Source organism: Pituophis catenifer, unplaced genomic scaffold (genome assembly GCF_029215685.1).
Source record: "Pituophis catenifer annectens isolate HBS135680 unplaced genomic scaffold, rPitCat1.0.hap2 SCAF_1, whole genome shotgun sequence".
In the NCBI taxonomy this organism is placed as follows: domain Eukaryota; kingdom Metazoa; phylum Chordata; class Lepidosauria; order Squamata; family Colubridae; genus Pituophis; species Pituophis catenifer.
In genome coordinates, this window is record NW_027256881.1 from 245,291,325 (window position 1) to 245,316,557 (window position 25,233).

Consider the following 25,233-nt stretch of genomic DNA (forward strand, 5'->3'; position numbering starts at 1 on the left):
GCTCCAGTTTTCTGGGTGTGTACTACCGGTGAAACGAGTTACATAATGTGTTAGCACACTATGTGTACAAGCTCATTCACAGTGTGAACCTAACTAGACTTCTGCTGGAAAAGGAGTTGGAGTATCTCAGAGAACCGTTGAATCCTGACGGTAGTTTTCTCAAATACCTGCTCAATGTGGACATGATAATATGAGAACAACAAATATGAGTCTTCATTATATGAGAAGAATTGCAAGATCCACTACTACTTAGGTTATCAAGACTAGATCAACTACAGGTAGCCCTCAACTTACAAGAGTTCATTTAGTGACCATTTGAAGTTACAATGGCACTGGAAAAAGTGACCTATGACCATTTTTCACACTTATGACCATTGCAACATTCCTATAATCACATGATTTACATTTGGATGCTTGATAACAGGTTCATATTTATGATGGTTGCAGTGTCTTGGGGGTGTGTGTCATGTGGTCATCTTTTGTGATTTTCTGACAAGTAACAACTATGCTACTAATTTAACAACTGCAGTGATTCACTTAACAAATGTGGCACGAAAAGTTGTAAAATGGGCCATAACTCTTTTAACAAATTTTTCACTTAACAACATAAATTCTGGGCTCAATTGTGGTCGTAAGTCAAGGATTACCTGTATATTTAGTACTCTATATAAAAACTATTTAGTGAAGTGGGGAATTCTTATAGTTTAAACTAATCTGGAGACTACTTACTGCAGTTGTCGACTGTATTGCGCCAGTTCCAAAGAAATATTCCCTTTAAAGCACATTCACGGGCATAGGAACCAAGAGCAGAACAAATATATGGAAAGGTCTCTTCATAGTTACAAGCTTGATATTGACATCTCTGAAAACAAGTTGAACTTAGTCAGTAACACATCAGAAATCTTGAATGCTGGAGCACTAGAATTAGTTCAGATACATGTGTATATCACTGAAACATGCTAATATAATTTGTTTTGTTATTGAATAATGAAACTGTTTTAGAGCAGCTCTATGTCCTTACACAAGTCCTCATTTCGCAGAGGAATACAGGCATAGTACTCTGTATTCAAAAATAAAGACGGTATTCATTATGAAAATGAAACTGTGTCTATGGGTTCGGATGGCACACTAAATGAAAGATTAGTTGAAGTACTGAAAAATATTGATTTCCTTATAATTTAGAAGGTTCATTTTGGCATTTTGGGTAATGTGAACTGGCTATTTTTTTTTTCACAATCATATTCTGAAAATACATAAATATTCAGAAGTTTAAAATGTTATTTTCTGCCAAATTTCTCTGACAGTTTCCCAAAGGGTTAAACTAATTTTAAACACCCAGCAATGTATGTCCACAGTTAAAAAAAATAAAACTGATAAAAGCAATAAAATATATTTGGAGAGTCTATTTGTGGAATAATTTATCAGGAGAATAAGGGAAATTTGTAGTCTGAGCTACAAAGAATGAAGAGCCTGGTATAGCAATATTCGTTGAGAACTCTTGACAAAATGCCGAAGATAAGATAAATTGACCACTTTCAACTATATTTTTATTGGAATTTTACTGCTACAAGTCATATAAGCATAACAAATGTCGAGCAGTTTCAGATAGGAATTGTATATCAGTTCACATTATCTACCTTTAGCATAAACTCATCATCCTGTGGTGCAAATTGAAGTAAGAAAAAATGCATAATTTCCTGAAGTGCTCTAGCAAATTTGGCAATTCTCTAGCCTGGACTACAAATTTGCCTTATTATCCTGATTCCACATTCCATAATATGACATTCCAGACTACAAAGAAGAAGTCTTTAATGCTTCAACCCCAAACCTATTTATCTGGGAACATGCTACTAGCCAGTGGGATCTTCTTCTGACTAAACATACTTTTTTTAAGAAGGGGAAAAGAGAAAAGATGAGAAAAATATTATTTGGTTGAGTTGACAATCTTAAAAAAGCTAGCTTGGCCTTTGGAGAAAAAGAGGCCATTTATCACTAAAATAGTTTTGAATTTTACAGAAGCCATAAATCAATTCAAAGATGCTTTATAGTGAGCGTCCAGTGAAATAGAGGGTTCTGTTCCATCTCTCGATGCTGTTATGGATTGGACTACCCAGTGTGGTTAATTTCTTCCTTTCCAAGGCCTGTCTCTGCCTAATATTTGGGATTCTGGGTAACATCAGAAGCCACAGAAAACTGTTTGTATTCTAGCATGTAGGAGAAGAAGTAGGTCTGCATGGACCTGATGCAACTATATTTCTTCCCATTTATTTCCAGATTTGATGGAATCGGATAGCTTTTGTATGCTTCTCTTTAAAAGTGTTATTATTCCTGCTATTCCTCTGTTCTGCCATCTTGTCTAATTTATTTATATCCCACCTTTATTATAAATAACTCAAGGCAGTGAACATACATACATAATATTAACGAACATACATAATATTCCTTCCTCCTCCTTTTTTCCCCACAAAGCAGCCCTTTGGGTCTGAGAGAGTATGAATGGACCAAAGTTACCCAGCTGGCTTTCATGCCCATAATACGACTAAATGTCACGGTCTCTTGGTTTGTACCCAGGGCCTTGGTTCCTTAGATCAGGGGTCTCCAACTTTGGCAACTTTAAGACTTGTGGACTTCAGCTCCCAGAATTCATCAGCCAGCTTTGCTTGGAGACCCCTGCCTTAGATCACATAAACTCTTAAAAATGTGTGTGGATCTGGTAAAGATTATTTAAAATAAATCTGGAAAAATATCAAATCCCAAATAACAGTTGCTACTGAACTCTGTCATGCATTTCATAATCTAATGTCCAGCAGTTTTTCTCCTCAGAACACAAAAATCCCTACCTTGACAAACGGATCAGGATTCACCACAGAATGACATTTCTGAAATAATGTATTCATTTTTAAAACAGAACAGTAGGTCTCTGCACATATTTCTAGGGGGGAAAAAAAACAGGTATGAAACAAGTTCAATCATACCAGAGTTAATCTTAAAATGAAAATTTAATACAACTTTGGAAACCAGAGTCAAACTAGAATTGTAATTATTTCCCTGGGTGAATTTCTCACTACATATGCCAGTGAAAGTTATATTTTTATGTTTTTCTTAAAGATCCTAGAAGCCTAGCCAATTTTAATCTATTTTTAATTTTGAATATAAAATATCCATTCCCTAGTTAATTTCCCCATTTATATAACATGAATATTTTTATTCAGTTATAAGCATGATGTACCCTTTTGTGTGGTTATTGCTGAAACTCAAAAGTTTATGCTTTTTAAGTAGAATGGCAATGTTTAAATAATATATTATAACTGCTGCCATATCACTCACTGTTCTAGTGGCTAACCATCTCCTAACACTTTAAAAAACAATGTATACTTCTCCCATAACAACTTATCACCCGCAGACTGGAAATGCATTTAGCATGATTGTATTTATATTGTATGATTGTGAGTTGGGAATTTACAGACAGCAGCTTTAGATAATAATTCCTTGGACTGTGCTAGCCAATACCTGAGCTCTGAGAATGCAATCCAGTTGGAGAACAAGTCACCAAAACTATTCAATACTTAACATTGTTTTGTCACTGTTTAACAGTAACAGTAACAGAGTTGGAAGGGATCTTGGAGATCATCTAGTCTAACCCTCTGCTACTAGGGATTTGAACTGCCGAACTGCCGACCTTTCTGATCGACAAGCTCAGTGTCTTAGCCACTGAGCCACCTAGTCAGGTTATTAAGTAAGATATTATAAAAAGCTCTTCTTCAACCAAAATATTATTATTATATAATAATAGCAAAGGCTACAGCTATTATTGTAAAAAGAAATTTAATCTCCTCAAAAAAACTATGTATTATTCCTCACCTACAGTTAGTTCAATGTTATGTAAGGCAAGAGTAGGATAGCTGGATCTAGATCAGGGATGTCAAATTCTATTTCATTGATGGCTGCATCAGGGTTGTGTTTGACTTCAGAGGGCCGGGTGGGCATTGCTGGGGTGGGTGTGGCCAGCTGGACGTCACTCGTGTTGTGGGCACCTGTGGTGGTACGGGCGGGGCAGGGCTGGGGGGATCCTCCTGCAGCCCTCTGCAGCGAAAATGGGCTCCATTTTTGGCTGCGATGGCCTCCTGCAGCCCTCTGCCAGTGAAAATTCACTGGCAGAGGCAACGCAGGCCAGTACTTTGCTATTTCCAGGGTGGCCCTGCAGGCCAGATCTAAACACCCCGCTAGCCGGATCTGGCTTGTGGGGGTTTGACACCCCTGATCTAGATTCTTTTGACTACAGCCATGAGAGAACCATAACCAAGAATTGTAGCTGCTTTTCATGAGGGAGAGATGATTTAGATCAGGAAAGGATTCAGGAAGAAAAGTACATTGCTTCTCACACACAATTTTCCAAATCTTTTAAAAGGAGCCATGAGGTAACCAGAATGAAACAAACAAATAAATAACCATCAGGTGGTGATACTCCTAGAAGTCTTATTCATAAGCATTTCTTCTCTTCCCCACAAGTGAAAACTTCTATTACCTTCCTTGAGCATATTTATCATAATTCACATCTTTTCCCCACTCCCATGCCCACAAAGGACCAAAGACTTTACATACTGTTCAGCTGACTCATAGAACAAGGATCTGTATCTCGCTCAATAGCAGGTGGACAGTTTCCAGATCTCCAAGAATCCACAAAAAGAGGAGCAGTTCCTTCAGTAATATCCATACTGGTCATGAAATCATCTGTGGTTTCTCCATTGTAGTTACCACATAACCCTGGTGAAATGAGAAGGTAACAATGATAAAAAAGGAAGGATTTTTTAAACTATATATCAGTAATGAAAAATATCTTATTGATTCCCATGACATGCGTAAGTACTTTGTTACACACACACACACACACACACACACACACACATTGCCTCCAGTGTTCATGACACTGGTTTTGTCATTACACAGGTTACAATTTAAATAGACTTATGCTTTTTTGTTTTCTGTGTAACAAAACATTTGTATTTGTGTGTCTGTGTGTATGATTCTGTTTCGTCCTATTGAGTGTCTATGTGTGTCATCTCCCTCCCCCCCTCTCTCTCTCTCCCTCTCCCTCCCCCCTCCCTCTCCCTCCCTCTCTCTCTCTCTCTCTCTGAATTGGGCAGCTTAATTAATTCCTTAAATAAAAAAAAAATAACAGTCTCAAAAGAAGGAGACAGTGAAGAGAATCAGAATAACTCCTGATTAACAACTATTCAACAAACCCCTCAAGTTTCCCCTCAAGTTTGGCACAGAAAATCCACCTGTACATTCACCGCAATATTGCGTGGCTTCCAGATTCAGTAAAGAAATCCCTGTATGAATGGCTTGTTCTACAGATTTGGATTTATTTGAAAGGGGATAATGGAGTTAACAATAATGATATCTATGTCCCAGTCCCAAAGGAAATTCTCAGTAGAAAGGTTCATCAATTTGCATTAGTAGAAAATAAAACTCTGGAAATGCTTTCCCAATCATGATTATTCATTGATAAGGGCTTCCAGCTTTCAGACAGAGAAGTCACCAATCAAGAAAACTGTTTACCTCGGGTTGTGCCTCTGAAATGGCGTCCAACTTTAATGTAAGTTTGAAATACTGTATCAGTTTGAATTAATATCTCTAACCCATAAGGAGTGTGCATCTGGATGTGAGTTGAAGATTGTCTGAAGATGGTGATGTCCCCTAAAATAAAATAGATTAGATAACCAAATTATACTGAGTGCAGTTTATCTATGTAAATCATGATTTAAACTGAATATAAACCTTTTTGCAAACTTTGCTTTTAGGCTTTGTTTATTTAAATATGCGTACCACCTAGCTGGAATATAATACATCTTAATACAAATAACGTAGAAAATATATACAGGTAATATGCACATTGTTGACAAAACCATCAAGTTATTGAATGCTTGTTCTATATTCTCCCTTCTCTTACCTGATGTGTAAGGTAACCACTTAAGTTCATTCTCATCATTGAACACTTCATTCTTGGAAATCACAATTTTCTCCTGTGCATAAAACATAATCCGAATTAGAAGCCAGGCTTAGTTCTAAAACAAACAAAATATTGAACTTTCCTATGATTAGATTTAGACTATAAAATATATATAAATAAAATAGCCTTCTTTAAACCAAATCCATCAAGTTTCACATATTTTTAGTATTTGCACCTAAAACCTTTGCAATTTTGTGAAAGAATTACAACATGATATTTCAGAGAAAAATGCTAAAATCTTGTGAGATTGAGTAACCACACTAGGGACTCTGCAAACCAATTTTAAGAACTACTCAATTGTTATTTACATAATAAAGTCATTGTTAAACAAAACATAGCTTTGTATAATGTGCAGACCAGGTCAACGCTTCAAAGAATTTTTCATATCCAGGCACACATATTTCTCTCACCTTTTACTCTGTTCTGCACTCTGTGTATTTGTATTTGAAAACATTATCCACCACTAAGTAGATTGAATGTCAATGGGGTAGATAATGTTCCTATGTTATAATGGCTACATTTGATTGTATTTGTACATTCTCAGGTGAAATATTATCGGTGGGTTGGATACTTACTTTTTCTGAGATATAAATGATAGCTGCCAAGGATGACTCTGAATTAGAAAAGCCAGACTTTTCATATACAGCCATTAAAGTTCCATTGTGTGGTAACATGGAGCTCTAAAAGAGAAAGAAATGCAATGTTGGTAGAAGGAAAAAAAACACACCTCCTTTCATTTCTTCTCTATCACTACTCTACCAGCTTTATAGGTAAAGGTAAAGGTTCCCCTTGCACATATGTGCTAGTCGTTCCCGACTCTAGGGGGCAATGCTCATCTCTGTTTCAAAGCCGAAGAGCCAGCGCTGTCTGAAGACGTCTCTGTGGTTATGTGGCTGGCATGACTAAATGCCAAAGGCACACAGAACACTGTTACCTTCCCACCAAAGGTGGTCCCAATTTTTCTATTTGCATTTTTTACATGCTTTCGAACTGCTAGGTTGGCAGAAGCTGGGACAAGTAACAGGAGCTCACCCCATTACATGGCACTAGGGATTCGAACTGCTGAACTGCCGACCTTTTGATCGACAAGCTCAGTGTCTTAGCCACTGAGCCACCACATCCCTTCAGCTTTATAAGTTCCCACCAGCTTTATAAGTTGTGTTAAATGTTTGCATTTTATAAAATCATGCATCATTTTGCAGAAACAATCCATATATTCATGCTCAGGATGGAGCTACTATGCAGGGGATCCTGGCTCACTGGACCAATTATATTTATGAACACATTTGTTTCATTCACATTTTACTTTTTTATATCCAAATGGAGAAAGGGATAGTTTAAACTAAGCCTTATTTTAGTTTCTCTTTTGGACCAGTCTTTTCTAACAAGAGGGTACATGTTCCACCAGACAATTGTGAAGAAGAGAATGAAGATTGCAGGAATTGGGTTTGGCTAGTCTAGAGAAAAGAAGGACTAGGGATGACATGACAGTAGTATTGCAGATTTTGAGAGGTTGCCACAAAGAGGAGAGGGTCAACTTATTTTTCAAAGCATCAGAGGGCAGGACAAGAAACAATGGATGGAAACTAATCAAGAAGAGAAGCAATCTGGAATTAAAGAGAAACTTCCTAACAGTGAGAACAATTAACCAGTGGAATAGGTTGCCTTCAGAAGTTGTAGGTGCTTCTTCATTGGAGGTTTTTAAGAAGATACTGGACAATCACGTGTCTGAAATGTTATAGGGTCTTCTGATTGAGCAGGGGATTGGACTAGAAGACCTCAAAAGTCCCTTCCAGCTCTATTCTGATTGATTGATTGATTGATTGATTGATTGAAGGACTGCAGCTTGATAGAAACATAATCAAAGAATTTAGGTATAATATAAATGTGTTGAAATCTTCACAAAGAGATGGGCAGCATCCTGGGGTATGATTCATTGATGATCTGATTTAACTTTTTCTTTTTTTAAGAAAGGCTAGAAAATAGGTAACATTGACTGGAGGTCAATGTTGCCTATTTTCAAAAGAAATTCAAAAGAATTCTTTCAAACGAAGAAAAGATATATGGGTCCAGATCAATCAGGCTGACATTGATAGCTGGGCAGATAGCTTCAGTTTTTAAGAAAACTGTATTGGCAGATATTAATAAAAATGTTGTTTAGTCCTTTAATAGCCATACTGCAATGAGAATAGAGAGCCAATCTGGTCTAGTGGTTAAGACACCAAGCTAGAAAATGGAAGTCTGTGAATTCTTGTCTTGCCTTAAGCATAAAGCCAGCTGGGTGATCTTGGGCCAGTCAGTCTCTCTCAGTTTTAGGAAGTAGCCAATGGCAAACCTCTTCCAAAAACTATAAGTACTTTTCCAGGTAGTCACCGAGAATCAAGATTGACTCGAAGGCACACAAACACAAAGGAAAGCACAACAGGAATAATATAATAGAAATAACTAAATCCCCAATGAAGTTTTTGCCTCTCTATGTAGTGAGATTTGCAAATCGGTTATATAAATAAAACAATATTTACTAAAAGATTTATATGTAATTATATGTGCACACAGAGTTTGATGGCCCCATAACCAGTTAATATGGCAGTTTTATTCTGCAAGAGTAAATACTGAAAGCAGATTAAGATTTCAGTATTCAGTCCTATATCTACTTAGCTTGAAATAAACAAATGACATCAGCAAGCATATATTTGAATAGTTAAGAACAGAGTAGCACTCTTAGTTTATAGAAGGCATAAAACAAGAGCTAGAAGATAACAAAGAACACACTAGCTATCTAACAAGTTTATAGAACTAGGCTGTAGAAGTAGCTAAGAAATGGCATCTAAGGAAACCAGAATAGACTGTGCAAAAGCTAGTAAACTTCAAATAACAGGTGAAAAGTGATAGTTTGTCTGAACTCATAAAGTATAGAAGAAAATGACAGGGAAAAGAACAAAGGATCCAAGAATATTTGAGAAACCATGGGAAGATTCCAACCTCTTATGTCATAAAGTGCTTGGAAAAGACTTAGTGATAGTGAACATGGAGGGGAAAAGATGGAAAGATTATATGGAAAGAACCTTGTACAAAAAGGCCAAATCAGATTACATTGTCTTTTGAGAAAGACAAAAGGAGAAGGAGGGGAGGAATCAATGCTGGTTGAGGAGGATATCAAATAGACTTTAAAACTACCAGTAAATAGGAGACTTTAGGGAAATCTCTATAGAGATGTTAAAGGAGGCTGGCATGGAAACAATAAAGAACATGCAAAGAATATGGGAAAAAATACCATAGTCCAAGGACTGGAGAATATATCTCTACATCCTTAAAAAGAGAGTCTTAAAGGAATGTTCTAAATAAAGGACAATATTCTTAATACCACATACCAAGAAGATACTTCTGAAAATGTTAAGTGATGGATGAAATTAAAGAGTAGCAGTTGAACAAGAGTTTTAATATGTAAAATACCTTCAAAAGGATATAGGTGCAGACACCATGAAATCTGTATGGTTTAGAGTCGAAAGTGGTGACAAAGGAACCGCCTTCCAAAGAACACGTGCCAGGACATGGTTGTTCTGTACAGGTCCATTGGCCCATTGTACATTTACTGGTGGAAAGAAATATACAGGTCAGCTACTAACCAAGGTGGTTAGTATATCCTTATTCAACCATTTTTAAACAAACATGTAAGCAATATGGAGTAGCCCCTTTGACATTATGTTTGTGACATCAAAGTATCCTCGACTTTACCTGTACAGCATTACTGTCTGTTAGTTAGAGAAGTTTTCATTCTATGCACAAATTCCTGGGAGAGAACATTATAAATCTAGGGATGGGTGGAGTAGATAAAGTTTATACTGTACAGAATTTAATACTGTAATGTGCAGAGTTAAGTTTACCAACCTACCTTCTAGATTTCACAGAGTACTATATGTGCCTATACCTTACTTTGAGCCCCCCCCAGATTCTCCACTTCAACTGATACTTTAATTTAAATATTATTTTATTTTATTTTAAAAATAGAGGTGCTGGCAAGTGGCAGAAGTGGCAGAAAGGACCAACTTGCAAAGTTAAGTTTACTTTTGGATGATCGTACTGGAGATTATATTATTTATCTCTTCCAAATAATCATCCTTTTTTTTCTCTTGTGATGTACCCAGGAACACCTCTGTCACCAAATAGCATGGAATTAGGTCAAGAATTCTCACATAGTTTTGAAACATAGTTATTATTGCCTCAATGGATATTAAGTACTCTTAACACTAACAGAATAACTTCGGTTCATAAGGAAAACTATAAGCATTTCTATTTTGAGTGTACTGTATAATCCTTCAGAACAGATTTTCAGAGGTCATGAAAGAAGGAACATCACTGAAATCCAGCTTAGTCCTTTCTATTGATGAAATATCCCAATATTAAACATTTATTTAGGAGATATTTACATCAGCCAGTCTAGGTCTCTGGAGAAGGGTCTAATGGATGTCCAGCAGCAAGGTGGATTCACCCAGTTTTGGGGTGCTGTTAGAAGAGCTGAAAGACCAGATCGCCAAGGGTCTATAATAATTTGATGGCATGTATCAATTGATCAATCGATCAATCAATCAATCAATCAATCAATCACACCAGTGGGAGAAAACTTGGGATCTATTATCATTTGTTAACTGTGAAATTGTTCAATAAACAATATTAATTTTTTAATAATTAACATTAATATTACAAACTGTGAGAGATGTAGTTGTTTTATCAGCTGTGAAAAGTAAGTTACTCATGGATGCTGATATATCATTTACAAAATATTCATACTTACAGATTGATCTCATAGTACTTGAAATGTATTAATTCTTTTCTTATAATAAAACACTAGCCTCACTTGATATAACGTAATTGCCATTACTGAAATATCAATTATAGGTCTTGTAAGAGTTCTCACCAGGTTCTACAAGTTGCTTTAATGACATCACCAGGAGCAAATATCTTCTCCTTCCATGTGCATGGACACTCTTCAATAGGAATACATGTTTGGTTTTGTGAAATGTCATTCAAAACGGTGCCTGATAAGAAAAGAAAACATAAGAACAAATTAAAGAGAAACAGTTTAATTAATCTTGACCGCACAAAGCTTGAGATTTGGCAATAAAATTATTGCTCTGGAATAAATTGGATCCATTCACTTAACTATCAATATCATACTCAAGTTCCAGTTTTTCTATTCATTCTGAATCCTGTGTGTAAAATGCCAGCCTAGATGTGCATTTCTGTCTTTGAGCATCAAGAAAGCCTTTTACATAGGAAATCGTGAAGTAAAGCGTTTCTGTCTCAAAGTACATAAAGCATCTGGTTTTACTGTATGCTTAGTTAAAGGATCACTTAACCAACTCTGAAAATGACAAATGCTACTGCTGTTATTTGCAGCTATACTAATTTTCAGAATCAATATCCAAATTCTGATTCAAGGGAAGTACAGGTAGTCCTTGACTTACAACAGTTGTTTAGTGACCCGTTCAAAGTTACAATGGCACTGAAAAAGTGATTTGGGATTATTTTTCACACAAACATTGTGGCACCCCTGAGGTCATGTGATCAAAATTCGAACATTTGGCAACTGTTTCATATGTGTGACAGTTCTTTTGCGACCTTCTGACAAGCAAAGGCAATGGAGAAGCCAGATTTACTTGACAACTACTATATGCCACCAACTTAACAACTGCACTTAAAAACTGGGGAAAGGAAGGTTGTAAAATGGGGCAAAATTCACTTAATAAATGTTTCACTTAACGACAGAAAGTTTGGGCTCAATTCTGGTTGTAAATTGAGGATTACCTGTATTATTAAAACATCCATTACAAGCGAATTCAGGTAAATAACATAACATTATCTCTTGAAAGGGAGAGAGATCTACAGTATTATTATAAATGCTGCATACTGAAACATTGGATATAAATATAGCTCTTGCTACAATCTCTAAAATACAGTAGTATTCAACAATTAGCAGCTTAAATATATTCATGCCAAGATGATTCAACATATTATTTTTATTTATCATACCTTCTGGACAGAAGCAGCCATATGTACAGTAGCTGGAACAACTGTATTCAGGATTAGAACAAGTCTTGAGACATGGAGAACCACATTCTTTAAACTGTTGATTACCTGGGCATCTTCCCAGAGCTACAAAATAAAATAATTTAAAACATTTCCTGAACAAAATAAAACACTAGATTTACAGTGCAATTTTGAGAGTAGTCCACCTCACCCTTAAAATATCAACTAACTCCATCCAATAATATTAAATATATTTTCCCCTACTCACTGAAAACTAAGAATTTTTAAAAAAACAATTCTAAAAATTATTTTATAATTTTTATATAATTTTATAAAAATTATTCTAAAAAATAATATTTCACGAGAAGAATCCTCCACTCCTCTGCTTACAGTAGAATACCCTACGCCACCAGGCTTGAAATTTTGGGCTTAGACAACTTAGAACTATGTTGCCTTCAGTCTGACCTAAGCGTAGTACATAAATTATATGCTACAATGTCCTACCTGTCAATGACTACTTCAGCTTCAATAACACAACAATACACGAGCACACAATAGATACAAACTTAAGGTAAACCACTCTAAACTCAATTGCAGAAAATATGACTTCAGGAACAGAGTGGTCAATGCCTGGTTCTGATTCTGTGGTTTCTTCCCCAAACCCCCAAAACTTTAACCTTAAACTGTCTACTGTTGACCTTACCCCATTCCTAAGAGGTTTGTATGGGGCGTGCATTAGCGCACCAATGTGCCTACCATCCCTGTCCTAATGTCCCCATTTATTTGTATCCATTTCATGTACTGAATTCAGGTAGCTTTTAATATTCTTAACATAGTGTCATTATAATATAATAGTATTTTCTATAGCCCTGGTGGCCTCCCATGTAAATATAAACTAAAACCAATCTGTTGAGGTACGTTTGATTTGGTATTGCTACCTAGCTAAGCTAACGATCTGTTATTAGTTATTGTTGGAATAACTAATAATGCTCAGAAAGGTCTAATTGTGGTAACTGTATAATTGTGAGACTGCAATACCATTTTTCATTTTTAATATGTCAGTAACATAATTTTGTGATGCTGTAAATAGATATTCCAGGAACAATTTTGGTCCCAATGTGGGTTTGGTGAGGAGGAGGGTGTGTCAAAATATAATGAAAATTAAATTTATATAAAATGTGTTCAAGTTTCAACATGTCTACTTTGATTTGATTACATTGTTTTTATATGAATGATGAACTTCTCAGTTATTTCTGAGATATTATGCTAATCTACTCCTATTTTCTCAAGAAAGCTTGATTATTAGGCCTTGACAGAAATAAAACTTTCTTTTTATGACCCTGTAGTCTCTATTTGGGATACAGTTGGGGTGATTGGATGAAGCTGAGAATTTACTGGCCAGATGCCCTTCCTGATGCCTATGTGGAGTTTGCAGCAGATATTTTTTCTTTCCACCCTAGGAAGGGAACATCCACCACTACCTAGAATTGAACTTTCAAATTTCTGAGTGGGAGGTGAGCATCTTCAGTACTAGGTCACCATGCTGCTCTTTAGGCTTTCACAGAAATGAAATCTACAAATTTCAATCCTAGTAAAATTTCAATTATATTGAAATAATATTATTTCTGTGGGACTTCATTCTTCATATCATATTCTGTATCATATCATTTCCAATATTGATTATTTTTTTCTTTTTGCAATATTTAGTAACATGCCTGTATTTTGTCCATAAAATGATTACATTAGTAAGGAAAGGCTACAATGTTCTAATATTAGTTCAAAAATGACACTGTATTATGTGAAAACTGGTCTAATTTAGAGAGACAAACAGAGCTAAAGTCAAATTGCTTATACAGAGAGGAACAGCTAACATGGAAAAAAATTGAGTAATTGAAGAAGAGGCATTCAGAAACAAATGAGAAGTAATATGACTTGGTAGCATAAAAATGAAATGTTTTATCTTTTGAGGGGTTGATGATCTGTGAATAGAGCAAACTGGAAGAACATTAAAGACCTGGAATAGATTTAGGAGTTTCAGGCAGAACCAAATAATGGGCTTTGACATTGGCCCATAGAATTTATGATAAAAAAAGGGATGCTAAAACATGCAGAAATAAAAGTCAATTATATCATACAGAGGTTATGAATGTTGAAGAAACAACACTGCAGAAATTTTCCAATGGGATTATATAACAGCAAACATAGCAATAACACTTAGATTTATATAATATTTACAGCCCTCTCTAAGTGGTTTACAGAATCAGCATATTGGCCCCAAAAATCTGTCTCTTCATTTTACCAACCTCAGAAGGATGGAAGGTTGTGCTCACTTCGGCAGCACATATACTAAAATTGGAACGATGCAGAGAAGATTAGCATGGCCCCTGCGCAAGGATGACATGCAAATTTGTGAAGCGTTCCTTATTTTTTGGATAAGACTTTTAAAAGTCACATATTAAGGAATGCTTTATTGCGTGTCTGGAAAAAGTATAAGTATAAATTAAACAAGAAGTTACCAATATGGGCAATACCCAGACACGCGATAGAGAATATAAGTGTAGAGCAAAAACAAGATGTGATTACATATAAAGAGCTTCTTAACAAGGAAAGAGGTATACTACAACTAAAATCTTTGAATCAACTAAGAGAAGAAAGGATAATTCAAATATGGTTTCAATATGTACAGTTGCAAGCTAGATGGAGAGAAGATCAGAAAATTGGTATTTTGCAAAATGAGGAGAACTTGGTAAAACAGATTAGAGATCAAAATCAAATGCATATAAAAAGGTTGTATAATGCATTGGTAGAAATAGATTCAGAAACGGAGTTAGTTAAGGACTGTATGATAAAGTGGGCACAAAATATTGAAGAACCAATAATGATGGAAACGTGGGAAAAAATATGGGTTAGAAATGTGAAGTTTACGCAAGCCCAAAACTTAAGAGAGAATTTTTATAATATGTTTTATAGATGGCATCTAGATCCTAAAACGCTAGCCTGTATGTATCCAAGTGTGCAACCCAAGTGTTGGAGATGTGAATGTGATGATGCCATGTATTATCATATATGGTGGACATGTAAAAAAATTAAGGCATTTTGGATAAAAATATGGTGGATTATTTCAAAATATTTCCAAAAAGAAAATAAAATTTACTCCACAGTTCTTCTTGTTAGGTATAATTACAGTTTGTACTGTTATAGAGACTAAGTTGATTTTAAATTTAATAACAGCAGCCAGACTTTTGGTGGCACAGTATTGGAAGAAGGAAGACTTGCCTACTATTGAAGAATGGACACTAAAAGTAGTGAACATAGCAGAGATGGCCAAAATTTCAGCGTATTTGAAGGACCATTCAAATGAAAGATATATATCGGAATGGAGAAGATGGATTGACTATATTCAAAACAAATATCGGACTAAAAAGCTTCAAATAGCTTATGAATGAAATCGACTTTTTCTTTTTGAATTATGTTTTGTTAGTTGAAAAGGGAGTTAAAGAGCAAGAGGGAATTAAGAGCCTACAGAAAGTTAGCATATTTTAGTTTCTGTTTGTTAAATGTTATACCCTGTATTTGCTCTGGGAAGTCTGGGGTGGGGGGTTGGAGGGAGAGTGGGGATGGGGGAAGGGTGGTGGTGGAGGAGGGAAGGGGGGGAGGAGGTACGGGGAAAAAATTGTTGTAATATTTGATAAAACTTTTTAATAAAAAAAAAAAAGGATGGAAGGTTGAGTCAACCTTGAGCCGGTGAGAAATGAATTACAATAACACTGTAGTTTGAACTACAGTAGCACTGCATTCTAACTACTGCACCATCAAGGCTCATATATAAGATACAGTATTACAGTATTTTGATTAAGAATGATTATTTTGAAGGCCCCCATAAGATTCTATCATAGAGTATGTATTCAATTTTCTGTAGCCTGGATCCTATCTTGTATGGCGATGCTTAAAGAAGAGACTTTTTTTTCCCTGTCTACCCATGTTTTTGCCATTCATGTACCTTCAAGATAAAATTCAAATCAAATGTATTTAGGATTTTTTTTAAAAAAATCTATTTAATTTATGCTAATTACTTGAGATTAGCATGGCTTCAGAGAAGACAATGAGCCATGCATTATTTTAGCTATGCACTTTTATATTAGTCAAAAACTGAAGCAGAAAATCTTAATATCTCCTCAGCCTTGTTAGTTGTATCCTCGGTCTTGTTAGCTGTATGCTAGGCCATTGTATGGATTTCTTCTGTAAGAAAAAAAAAACTCTCTTTGGATGAATGGCATTGATATCTCCTTTTCTGCTGTTTCTATACCTGTACTTGCCTTTTTTTTTAAAGCAAGAACCTTAGGTAATCACAATGACTTTACCCACCTTTATAAAAGAAGAAACTGTGTCCGTATGTTCTTTCATATGCTCATGTTAGTGAAAGAGAAACTATATGATACAGCCTATTTAAGGAAGAAAAGGGTTGCTGTGAAGCCATCTGCATCCAGAGGAGAGTCTGGGCACTGTGGCCACAGTTTGACAGTGTTGGGCTTATAAAGACAGGCCACTATTGTGATGTCATGTTGAGGCTGGCTGCTGGTAAGAGGAAAATAAGCCATTATGACCTTCCCATGACATTGCCTGCCAGAAGGGAAAAGACCCCTCATTGTGATCTCTCATGCATATGTGTTATCTGCCTAAGGTCTGCTGATATTTCTTGTCAGATCATGGCAGCTTTACAGATTCTCATCAGGGTGCTGCTATTCTCAAATAGAGGGAAGCACTGTCCCCTGAATTATTTGCCTCTTTAAGTACAACGGAACCTTCTGCATCCTGGACCACGCAAAGGTATTTCTTAACAGTTTCCTTCTTACTCTTTCATTTTCTCAAAACTATTTGTTTCAAGAAAGCAACATTATCAGTAATTTCTAAGATGTGAGATGACTGCCTTTTAACTTCTGCCTATTGGTGGTGGAACCTCTATTATTCCAGTCAATGAATAGAATTATGTGTCATCATTTGCGGATAACTACCAACTTGAAATTATACTAGACAGCAATGAGATACTAAAGTATATTAAACACGAAGGCTCTATTAAAAAAGAAGTCAGCAGTGAAATTATCCTAATATACTCTGTTTCCCCCAAAATAAGACATCCCCTGATAATAAGCCCAATCAGGCTTTTGAGCACATGGCAATAAGGCCAAGTGCTTATTTCAGGGTTCAAAAAAATATAAAACAGGGTCTTATTTTCGGGAAAACACGGTATTAGTTTCTGCATTCTAGTGGAAGATACTGTGGCATGAAGTTAACAATTCTTTTAATTCGCCTGCCCCCAAGCGGATGCTTCTAACACACTGTATTATAAATCCCATAATCCTGAATCATATCCCATTATTTCTTCCCAGTATGGGCATTAAAGTAAATACACTGGGTGTTTTATTTAGAATTTACTATTATTTAAGATTCAATAAAAATGTTTTAGCATTAATTTTTTTCTATCCTCAGAGTTAGGGAAACTGCTTTAAAGTTTTTTTTTTCTTTGATGCTTTTAAAGAACTTTTGTCTAGTCAGTACAGACAAAACTGTATCTGCTTAGTTGTCTTGTTGTTTGTCTTTAACAAGGCAAGGAAAGCATACAGAGCACGTCAGCTGGAATAATCTCCAACCCTTTACCAGAAACCGTCATAGAAAGTATCTGGATTTTCTTCTGTGTTACAAGCTAATTCAACTTTTCTATGGAAGGATGTCCATGCATCATATTATTGTCCTCTAATGTTGCATTCATATGTATACTAGGAATCTCAGGGAGGGGTCTGTTTTGGGTTATGTGACAAAGGGAGGACAGAGGCAAGTTATATTCAGAGCTGTTACCTTAATGCCTGTCCCATAGAAATGGGTTTGAGGATGGGGAGGGGATTATTTTTTTCTCTTTAACCCTGAATTGGATCAACACCATTTCTTACTCTGATCTTTCTTTTGATGGCTTCTATCTTCTGATCAAATTTGGTTCAATTCTGTTCAGTTTTCCAGAAAATTATCTTACTGGTGGACATGCAGAATCCCAACTCTCCTTATGCAATTTCTTCCCAACGTTCCATTGGATTGGAGTGGGGGGGATGGCCTGTTCTGTTCTTTACTTATATTAGGAGTGGCCAACCTGCAATTCACAGGCTTAATACAGCACTAGAACCATTCTAATTAAGTAACTCATAATGGATTTGTTAATATTTAAATATGTGTTATATATAATAGATGGCCACAGTTTCACCAATAAGGAGAAAAGTTTCCAAATAGCGAAACAAGAGACTCTACTCTCTTGAGTGCCACATTTATGGGAAAAATTCCTAAAATCCTAGGTTTGAGGAATCCACATATACACTTGTGAGTTTGTATATATGTGAAAAGGGTTATCTAATAATAGTAATCAATGTGTGAAATGTATTAATTTTTTGAAAGCAATGCATTTACCAATTAACTTGGAAAAGGTACTTTGAAACGCACAAAAATGCCAGTCTGCAACTCATACAGTTGCTATATTAGTTTCCAGAATGACACAACGGCCAAGATCATTCCAGCTCTTCTAAATCAAACTCAAAGGATTGCATAACCTTAATATATAATACTATGCCTTGATGAGACTGTTTTGTGTATGAACAGTTATCACTGAGTTGCATGCATTATGATTCATAATACAGTTGTATCTACATCTTTCTGGACTCTAGGTTATTTTAAAGAGAATATAAAAATTGGCTTGATTTACATTTATACTTTGGTAGTAAATCCAGGCAATAACCACTAGTTGAGTTTGATACAGCTATCAAGACACGCTGATGGGACTTGGCAGTGATGAAAAGAAATACAGCAAAAGGTAAGAAGCAATCAAAGGCAAAACCATCCAAAAATAATTACCAAGAGGGTATGCAACTATAAGGAGCAGCAGAAGAAGAAGAACCATTAACAGGGACTCCTCTCTTCATTTATGTTTCTTTTCTTAATACAAATCGAGTGCTATTAATACAAATAGAGTGCTATTTGCAAATAAAGCACACTTTCAGAGTGTTGATGCTAAAACATATTACCCAGCATGGATAATTAGAGATGTAAATGATTGAACGTACAACAGAAATCTTTGGTCCTCCAGTTGGTCACCTCTTGATGAGACATGGAACACTGCCGTGAGTATTCTGAAAGAGTAGCACAAGTACAGTTGGTGTGTCCTGGATTGCTGCAGACTTGCATATCCAGTTGGCAACGGATAACAAACCCTTTTTTGGAAATATTGCAAGATGGTGACACGAGGCGTAACAGATGGAAGCAAAGTGTGGCCTAAGAAGAAAATGAACAAACATATAGTCTCAATCTAGTGATGCACATTGTCAGTTTTGAGGACTACCACTATGAGTTTTGAAGAATATTCCATCGAGTAACAAACATTCAGTAGTATAGACTCTATGATTCAAGCTAGACAAATTGTCACCCTTGTGTCACAGCTTGTTCCTGGTCTTGTCAGGGTGATTTCTAGACACAGAAAATGGGAAACGAGGTTTTCCCTTTCATATCAGCGTCAAAATCACAGCAAAAATTCAAAGCCACCAGTAGCCTCCCACCGGCCAGTCCGCTCCCACAGAGAGGGTCTCCTCAGGGTGCCATCGGCCAAATTATGTCAGCTGGCGACACCCAGGGGGAGGGCCTTCTCTGTGGGAGCCCCTGCCCTTTGGAATGAACTGCCCCCCAAAATGCGTAAGATCTCCGATCTCCGTGTATTTCGCTGTGCCCTCAAAACCTTGTTGTTCCGCCAGGCCGGGCTATCAATGTAAAGATTTTAATTTTAATTGGTTTAAATATGGGATTTTAAATTTGGGGGTTTTATAGTTGAGCCAATTATTTAATAATTTTAATTATTTTTAAATTTTGTCTGTCTTTGTGCTTTTAATCAGGCTGTACACCGCCCTGAGTCCTTCGAGAGAAGGGTGGTATAGAAATAAAATTAATAAATAATAAATAAAAGCAAAAATATCTGTGGGTTTCTTGTTGCTCTCTGAGTTTGGTGGTTTTCTTGCAGTTGTTTCATTACTGAACTAGGTTGTCTGTAAGAAAATCATCAACTCAGAGAGGACCAAGGACCCCATTATTCAATCCTGAGTTACAAATATTCTTTTTTATCGGTAAGAATATTTTTTTCTGATTCCCTGTACTGGGAGGAAACCTCCTGCTTAAACTAGAGCAGGACAAGAACTAACTGAGAGAAGATGCAATTCCATAATGAATGGAAAGAAAAATGATTGAAAAATTCAATCATTGAAAAATTGAAAAATTCTTTAATAGAAAAATTAAAGTTTACAATAGACATACTTTCCCTCAATCCCTTTCAGATAGATGGGGCTGTCTGTTTTTGCTTCTTCAGATCTGTAATATTTCTTTATCACACCCTTTTCCCAAGGGAATTTAAATATAGCAGAATAATGACATAGTGCTTACGTCTTTCTTTTGAGGAATGGTAGGAGTCATCATCCCTTCAAAAGGACAGATCTCTGCAGGATCATCAATTTTATGTAAACTTGCATATTTATATGGATCCAGAAGAATACCTGTTAATTGAGATATACATGTTACTGAACTTGATCGAAATGAGTCTTAAAGAATTCTTCAGTCAGCATGGCTGGCTGGAGAATTCTGGGAGCTGAAGTTCATTCCTCTTCAAGTTGAAAAGGTTGAAAAATACTGCTCTAGAGGAAAATTGACCTTCTGAAATATTGTGGGGTTTGGGCAAAGAATGGTCATTTCAGTCTTTTCCATCCCACTTCTGTATGCATTCTGTAATTTCCCCCCCATAAACCCAATACCTGTAAAATCCAAATCAGTTACTACTCATTAGTTTCACAGTCCAAGGTGAACACGATCAATCCAGCTGAGCATTTCAAATCCTGAATCATACGGGTAGCCCTCTCCTTACAACCATTTGTTTAGTGACAATTTACTATGGCACTGAAAAAGGTGACTTGTGATTGTTTTTCACACAAGTGTTGCAACATCCTCATGGTCATGTGTTCAAAAGTTGGATGATTGGCAACTGGCAGATATTTATGATGGTTGCATTGTCCCAAGGTCAATGCATCGTCCCAAAGTCAATGTGATCATCTTTTGCCACTTTCTGACAAGCGAAGTCAATGGGGAAGCCAGATTCACTTAACAACTGTGGCAAAGAATGTCATGAAATGGGGCAAACCTCACTTAAAAACTGTCTTTGCTAAGCAACAGCAATTTTGGGCTCAATAGTGATTGTAAGTCAAGGACTACCTCTACTTAAGATGGAACCCCTTCCATCACCCGCCTTCCTTAGCAGGACCTATAAATAAAAAAAAAGTCTGGAAATCATGTCATGATCTTTAGTATTATTATCTTATTAAATAGTTTTCTCTGAGTAAGAAGCTCAGTAATTTCTTCTCTTGTATAGTCTTGTATAGACAGAATGTTACACTTCACCTTTGTGAGTTGCACTGGTTTCCAGTTTGCTTCCAGGTGTGATTGAAGGTGCTAGTTGTCACCTAGAAAACCCAATATGGTTTAGGGCCTGATTACCTGGGGGACATACCATAGCATCTGAATGGCCGATTTGATCTGGCAGGATTGGAATGTTCCAGGTTCCTTCAACTAAGCAATGCCATCAATGGGGACCCCAGAAGTATTCTTCTGGAATGAAGTCCTTCTGCCTTCTGGAATGAGGTCCACCCCAAGATCCAAATAGCCCCATTCTGCTGGTGTTTTGAAGGCCTGAAGACCTGACTCTTCACTCGGGCCTTTGGTGGGAAAGTCTGGAGCCTCCTTTCAATTTAGATTGTTTTCTTTTATTTCCACCTGCTTTGTTATCTTGTCTTTGCTATCTTCTTGTTAATTTTTTTTTTGGCCATGTTCTTCATGTTTTAATTTATAGAGCCACTAGAAGTCAGGTGACATTTATATTTAATAAATAATAATAATCATACCTTCACTCAGAAACTCATTCAACTCTTGTCCATCAAAATTTCCACACAATCCACATGTCTTTGCCATATATTTCTGTTCAATTAAAACCTTTAAAAAGGTGGAGGGGGGAAGAAAATCAATTAGAAAACAACCATGCATGACCTGTTGGTAATATACCCATGTTGTATGTTCTCCTCCCAGCTATAAATTATAAAATTTATAGAGTAATGCTATTTTGATCAGTGGAATGCACCTCTGAGCCAATCCAGACAGCAACACACCTATTACAATATTTGTTAACCAAATAATGGGCTGCAGTCCAGGTCAGCCTGACCTATGTTGCAATACTAATAGTGAGACACTCCACAATTAGCAGAAAAAAATCTAAGAAGCCATCCTGCTGTGACACCCTAAATGATTAACAGATTTATGCCACAGCAAACCTGCTGATCTACAAGGCATCACATATGACTTCTGTTTGTTCTTGCGTTGACAACCTAGTACAGCTCCTCCTCTGGAATTTGTCATCAAGTGTTCTTTCCCAACCACTGGTTTTTTTTTTTCAAGAGGAAACAGATGGTCACTTACCTTGTCATTATTGCCTTGCATTATTGCTTGAACATATTCCATCTGGCAACACTATTCAAATTAGATGTTGTCATCCAAGACATGGTCCATAGTGGACAATTAGACAGGACATTTTAAATAGTAACTAATCTTCTCCATCTCCTAATGTTTTTTCATTACTAGCTTACAATAAAGAGCAATGTTTTGTATAATAGTTATCAATTTTACTTCCGATAATGTATTTTCAGAAGGTCTATTTTACTATTCCTGAAGAAGGTTTAGAGCAGCCCATGAGATCCATTATATCAGCGGTCACCAACTGGTAGTCCATGGACCACTGGTGGTCCGCGAGAAAATTTTGGTGGTCCGCAGAAAAATCTTTGCATTTTTTATATTGCACTAAGTCAGGGATTCTCAAACTATGGCCCCTGGGCCGGATACGGCCTGCCAATGCAATTAATCCCACTCACTGATGGAATGGGATCCTTTAGGCATTTAGCTTGGCTGCCTGTTTAGTAGTTCCAGCTTCTCCCTCCCTCCTTGGGAGTCCAGGTGCTTCAGTCAGCGGTGCACGAAACTTCAGTCGGCTCCTCGAGAGACAGAGTTTGTGTGTGGGGGGTGATCTAGCGCCCCGGCTGGCTACAAAACAAATGTTCATTCTTGGTCGTATTTGAGATTCCTAGCTGCAATGGACAGCAATGCTAGGGTTGACCCCGGGCGCTTCTCTTTGCTAACAGGTGGCCATGCTAAATGCCTGAAGGACCCCGTCCTGTCACTAATTCCTATTAGTGGTCCATGGGATTGAAAGATATGAATTTAGTGGTCCCTGAGGTATGAAAGGTTGGTGACCCCTGCATTATATGGTGCCTCTCAGGCTACAAGTCTCAACATGTTCCTGCTTCTGTTGAATGCAGGATTTTTCTTTAGTTATGACTGTCAACTATTATTGGATGTACCCAAAGATTTTTAAATGATACCTTTAAAACAATGAGTGAAATTTGGTACTTTATATAAATATTGACAGCAGCGGTCCAGTAATTGTTGCTTTAAAGAATGGAATAGAAGACTTTGTAGGAGTGTGTGTGTTTGTACAGAGGTGTGTACAGAAATAAAAATATGTTTTAGTCCCCCTCTTTCTGCTATTTTTCACTTGCAATACTTCTGGCCAGCTTCATTCAGACAGATATTCAGACTGGAAGGTTCACAGCCAGAAATTCCAAGGACACTGCTCTAATGAAATGTATTTATTGTAAGTATTAGGAAAGTCTTTAATAATGATAGAACTGTAGCTAATGCAAAATCTATGCTTTAAGCCCTCTCTGTTGCACAGTCCCAAGGCTCAAATCCTACATCTTGTCTTGACATTGTAAGGGATGAAGAGCCATCCATTTCGTTCTGTGAGAAGTAGTTCATACTTGCTTGTAGTTATTGTAATGGACAGGGGTGGGCTTCAAAAATTTTAGCAAGGGGTTCTCTGTTCGGTTGCTGGGTGGGCGTGGCCATGGTGGGTGTGGCCTAGTCAGCCTCCTGCACCAAAGCGGGAGGGGGGGCATTTTTGCCCTTCCCGAACTCCGGAGACTTTCTTTGAGCCTCCGGGAGGGCAAAAACAGCCTCCCCAGATTCCAGAGCCTCTCTGGAAGCCGGAAATTGGCCCGTTCCTGAACTTCCCGTAGACCTATTTTTTGCCCTCTCTGAGCCTCCACATGTGCTCTGCACTTACCTGAATCCAAAACGGGCTGTGTGAGGACTCCTGGGAGGGGTGGGGTGGGAGGGCCCAGCCAGGGGTGGGATTTGGGGGGTTCTCTGAACTGCACAGAATCTTAGCAAGAGTTCTCTCGAACCCTTGCGAACCCCCAGCAGCCCATGGACTGGTAATGGACCATCCTGGCCTCTGGCCCTTTCCCTGCTCTTGTCCTCACACACACACATTAATTGGAAGGTTGTTGAGAAAGGAGTGAAAGGCAGAGGAATGTTACCAATCTCTTCCCTTCTGCTTTTCCATTGGAAACCATCTCCTGCCCAAGCTGCTTTTCTCTCAAATGGCAAGGTAGAGGAGAAAAAAATAGAGGAGAAAGCTAAATAAATGAGAGAGATGGGAAAAGAGGGAATAGAAAGATGTAAATGAGTTGTTATGGGTGACAGATATGGTGGGTGAGTTAGTGGAGTTATTGTGCTTGTTTAATTATTTTACTTTATCTGTACACATCTTTTGAATGAGGATGCTTTGTATATCATTTTGTCCAACCGGTGCCACATATAGATGAAGTATACAAAGCAGACTATAAATAGAGACCTGTAGGCTAATTCCATGTTCAACCCACTTTTAATGCCAATCCTTTGACATAATCATAATAAATGATTAAATAAATAAAGTTAAATAAATAAATAAAGTTTTGGGGGTTTGGGGAAGAAACTACAGAGTCAGGTAGTGCATTCCAGGCATTGACCACTCTGTTACTGAAGTCATATTTTCTGCAATCGAGTGTGACATAGTGTGACATGCTTGCAACACGTGAGGGCACTATGACAAAAGCTGTTTTTGGAGACTCTGTGGACAGGTGATCAGCTGAAACTGATTGGTTGACTGGTTGCTGGGGAGATGATTATGTTAGATAGTGCTCAAGACTTGGGAGAGAGATAGTGGGAGGGTTGTGGGAGGACAAGAGAATTGATGTAGAAAA

At 37.0% G+C, this 25,233-nt stretch overlaps 1 protein-coding gene and 1 non-coding gene across 2 annotated transcripts in view; one reads left to right on the top strand and one right to left on the bottom strand.

Moving 5' to 3' along the window:
- LOC139310793 (mucin-6) overlaps positions 1-25,233 on the bottom strand; it is a 47,844-nt gene that overhangs the window by 13,254 nt on the left and 9,357 nt on the right. The window contains exons 5-17 of the mRNA XM_070935024.1: positions 22,006-22,093; positions 20,765-20,767; positions 20,501-20,610; positions 19,141-19,348; positions 12,044-12,166; positions 10,929-11,049; positions 9,467-9,605; positions 6,589-6,693; positions 5,954-6,026; positions 5,563-5,700; positions 4,603-4,764; positions 2,841-2,932; positions 730-862 (exon numbers count right to left, since the gene is read on the bottom strand). Coding sequence (XP_070791125.1) covers positions 730-862; positions 2,841-2,932; positions 4,603-4,764; positions 5,563-5,700; positions 5,954-6,026; positions 6,589-6,693; positions 9,467-9,605; positions 10,929-11,049; positions 12,044-12,166; positions 19,141-19,348; positions 20,501-20,610; positions 20,765-20,767; positions 22,006-22,093 — 1,495 coding nt within the window. The remainder of the gene's footprint in view (positions 1-729; positions 863-2,840; positions 2,933-4,602; positions 4,765-5,562; positions 5,701-5,953; positions 6,027-6,588; positions 6,694-9,466; positions 9,606-10,928; positions 11,050-12,043; positions 12,167-19,140; positions 19,349-20,500; positions 20,611-20,764; positions 20,768-22,005; positions 22,094-25,233) is intronic.
- Positions 14,363-14,469, top strand: LOC139309193 (U6 spliceosomal RNA). Its single transcript, XR_011599841.1, has one exon. It is a non-coding gene; the product is annotated as a U6 spliceosomal RNA (small nuclear RNA).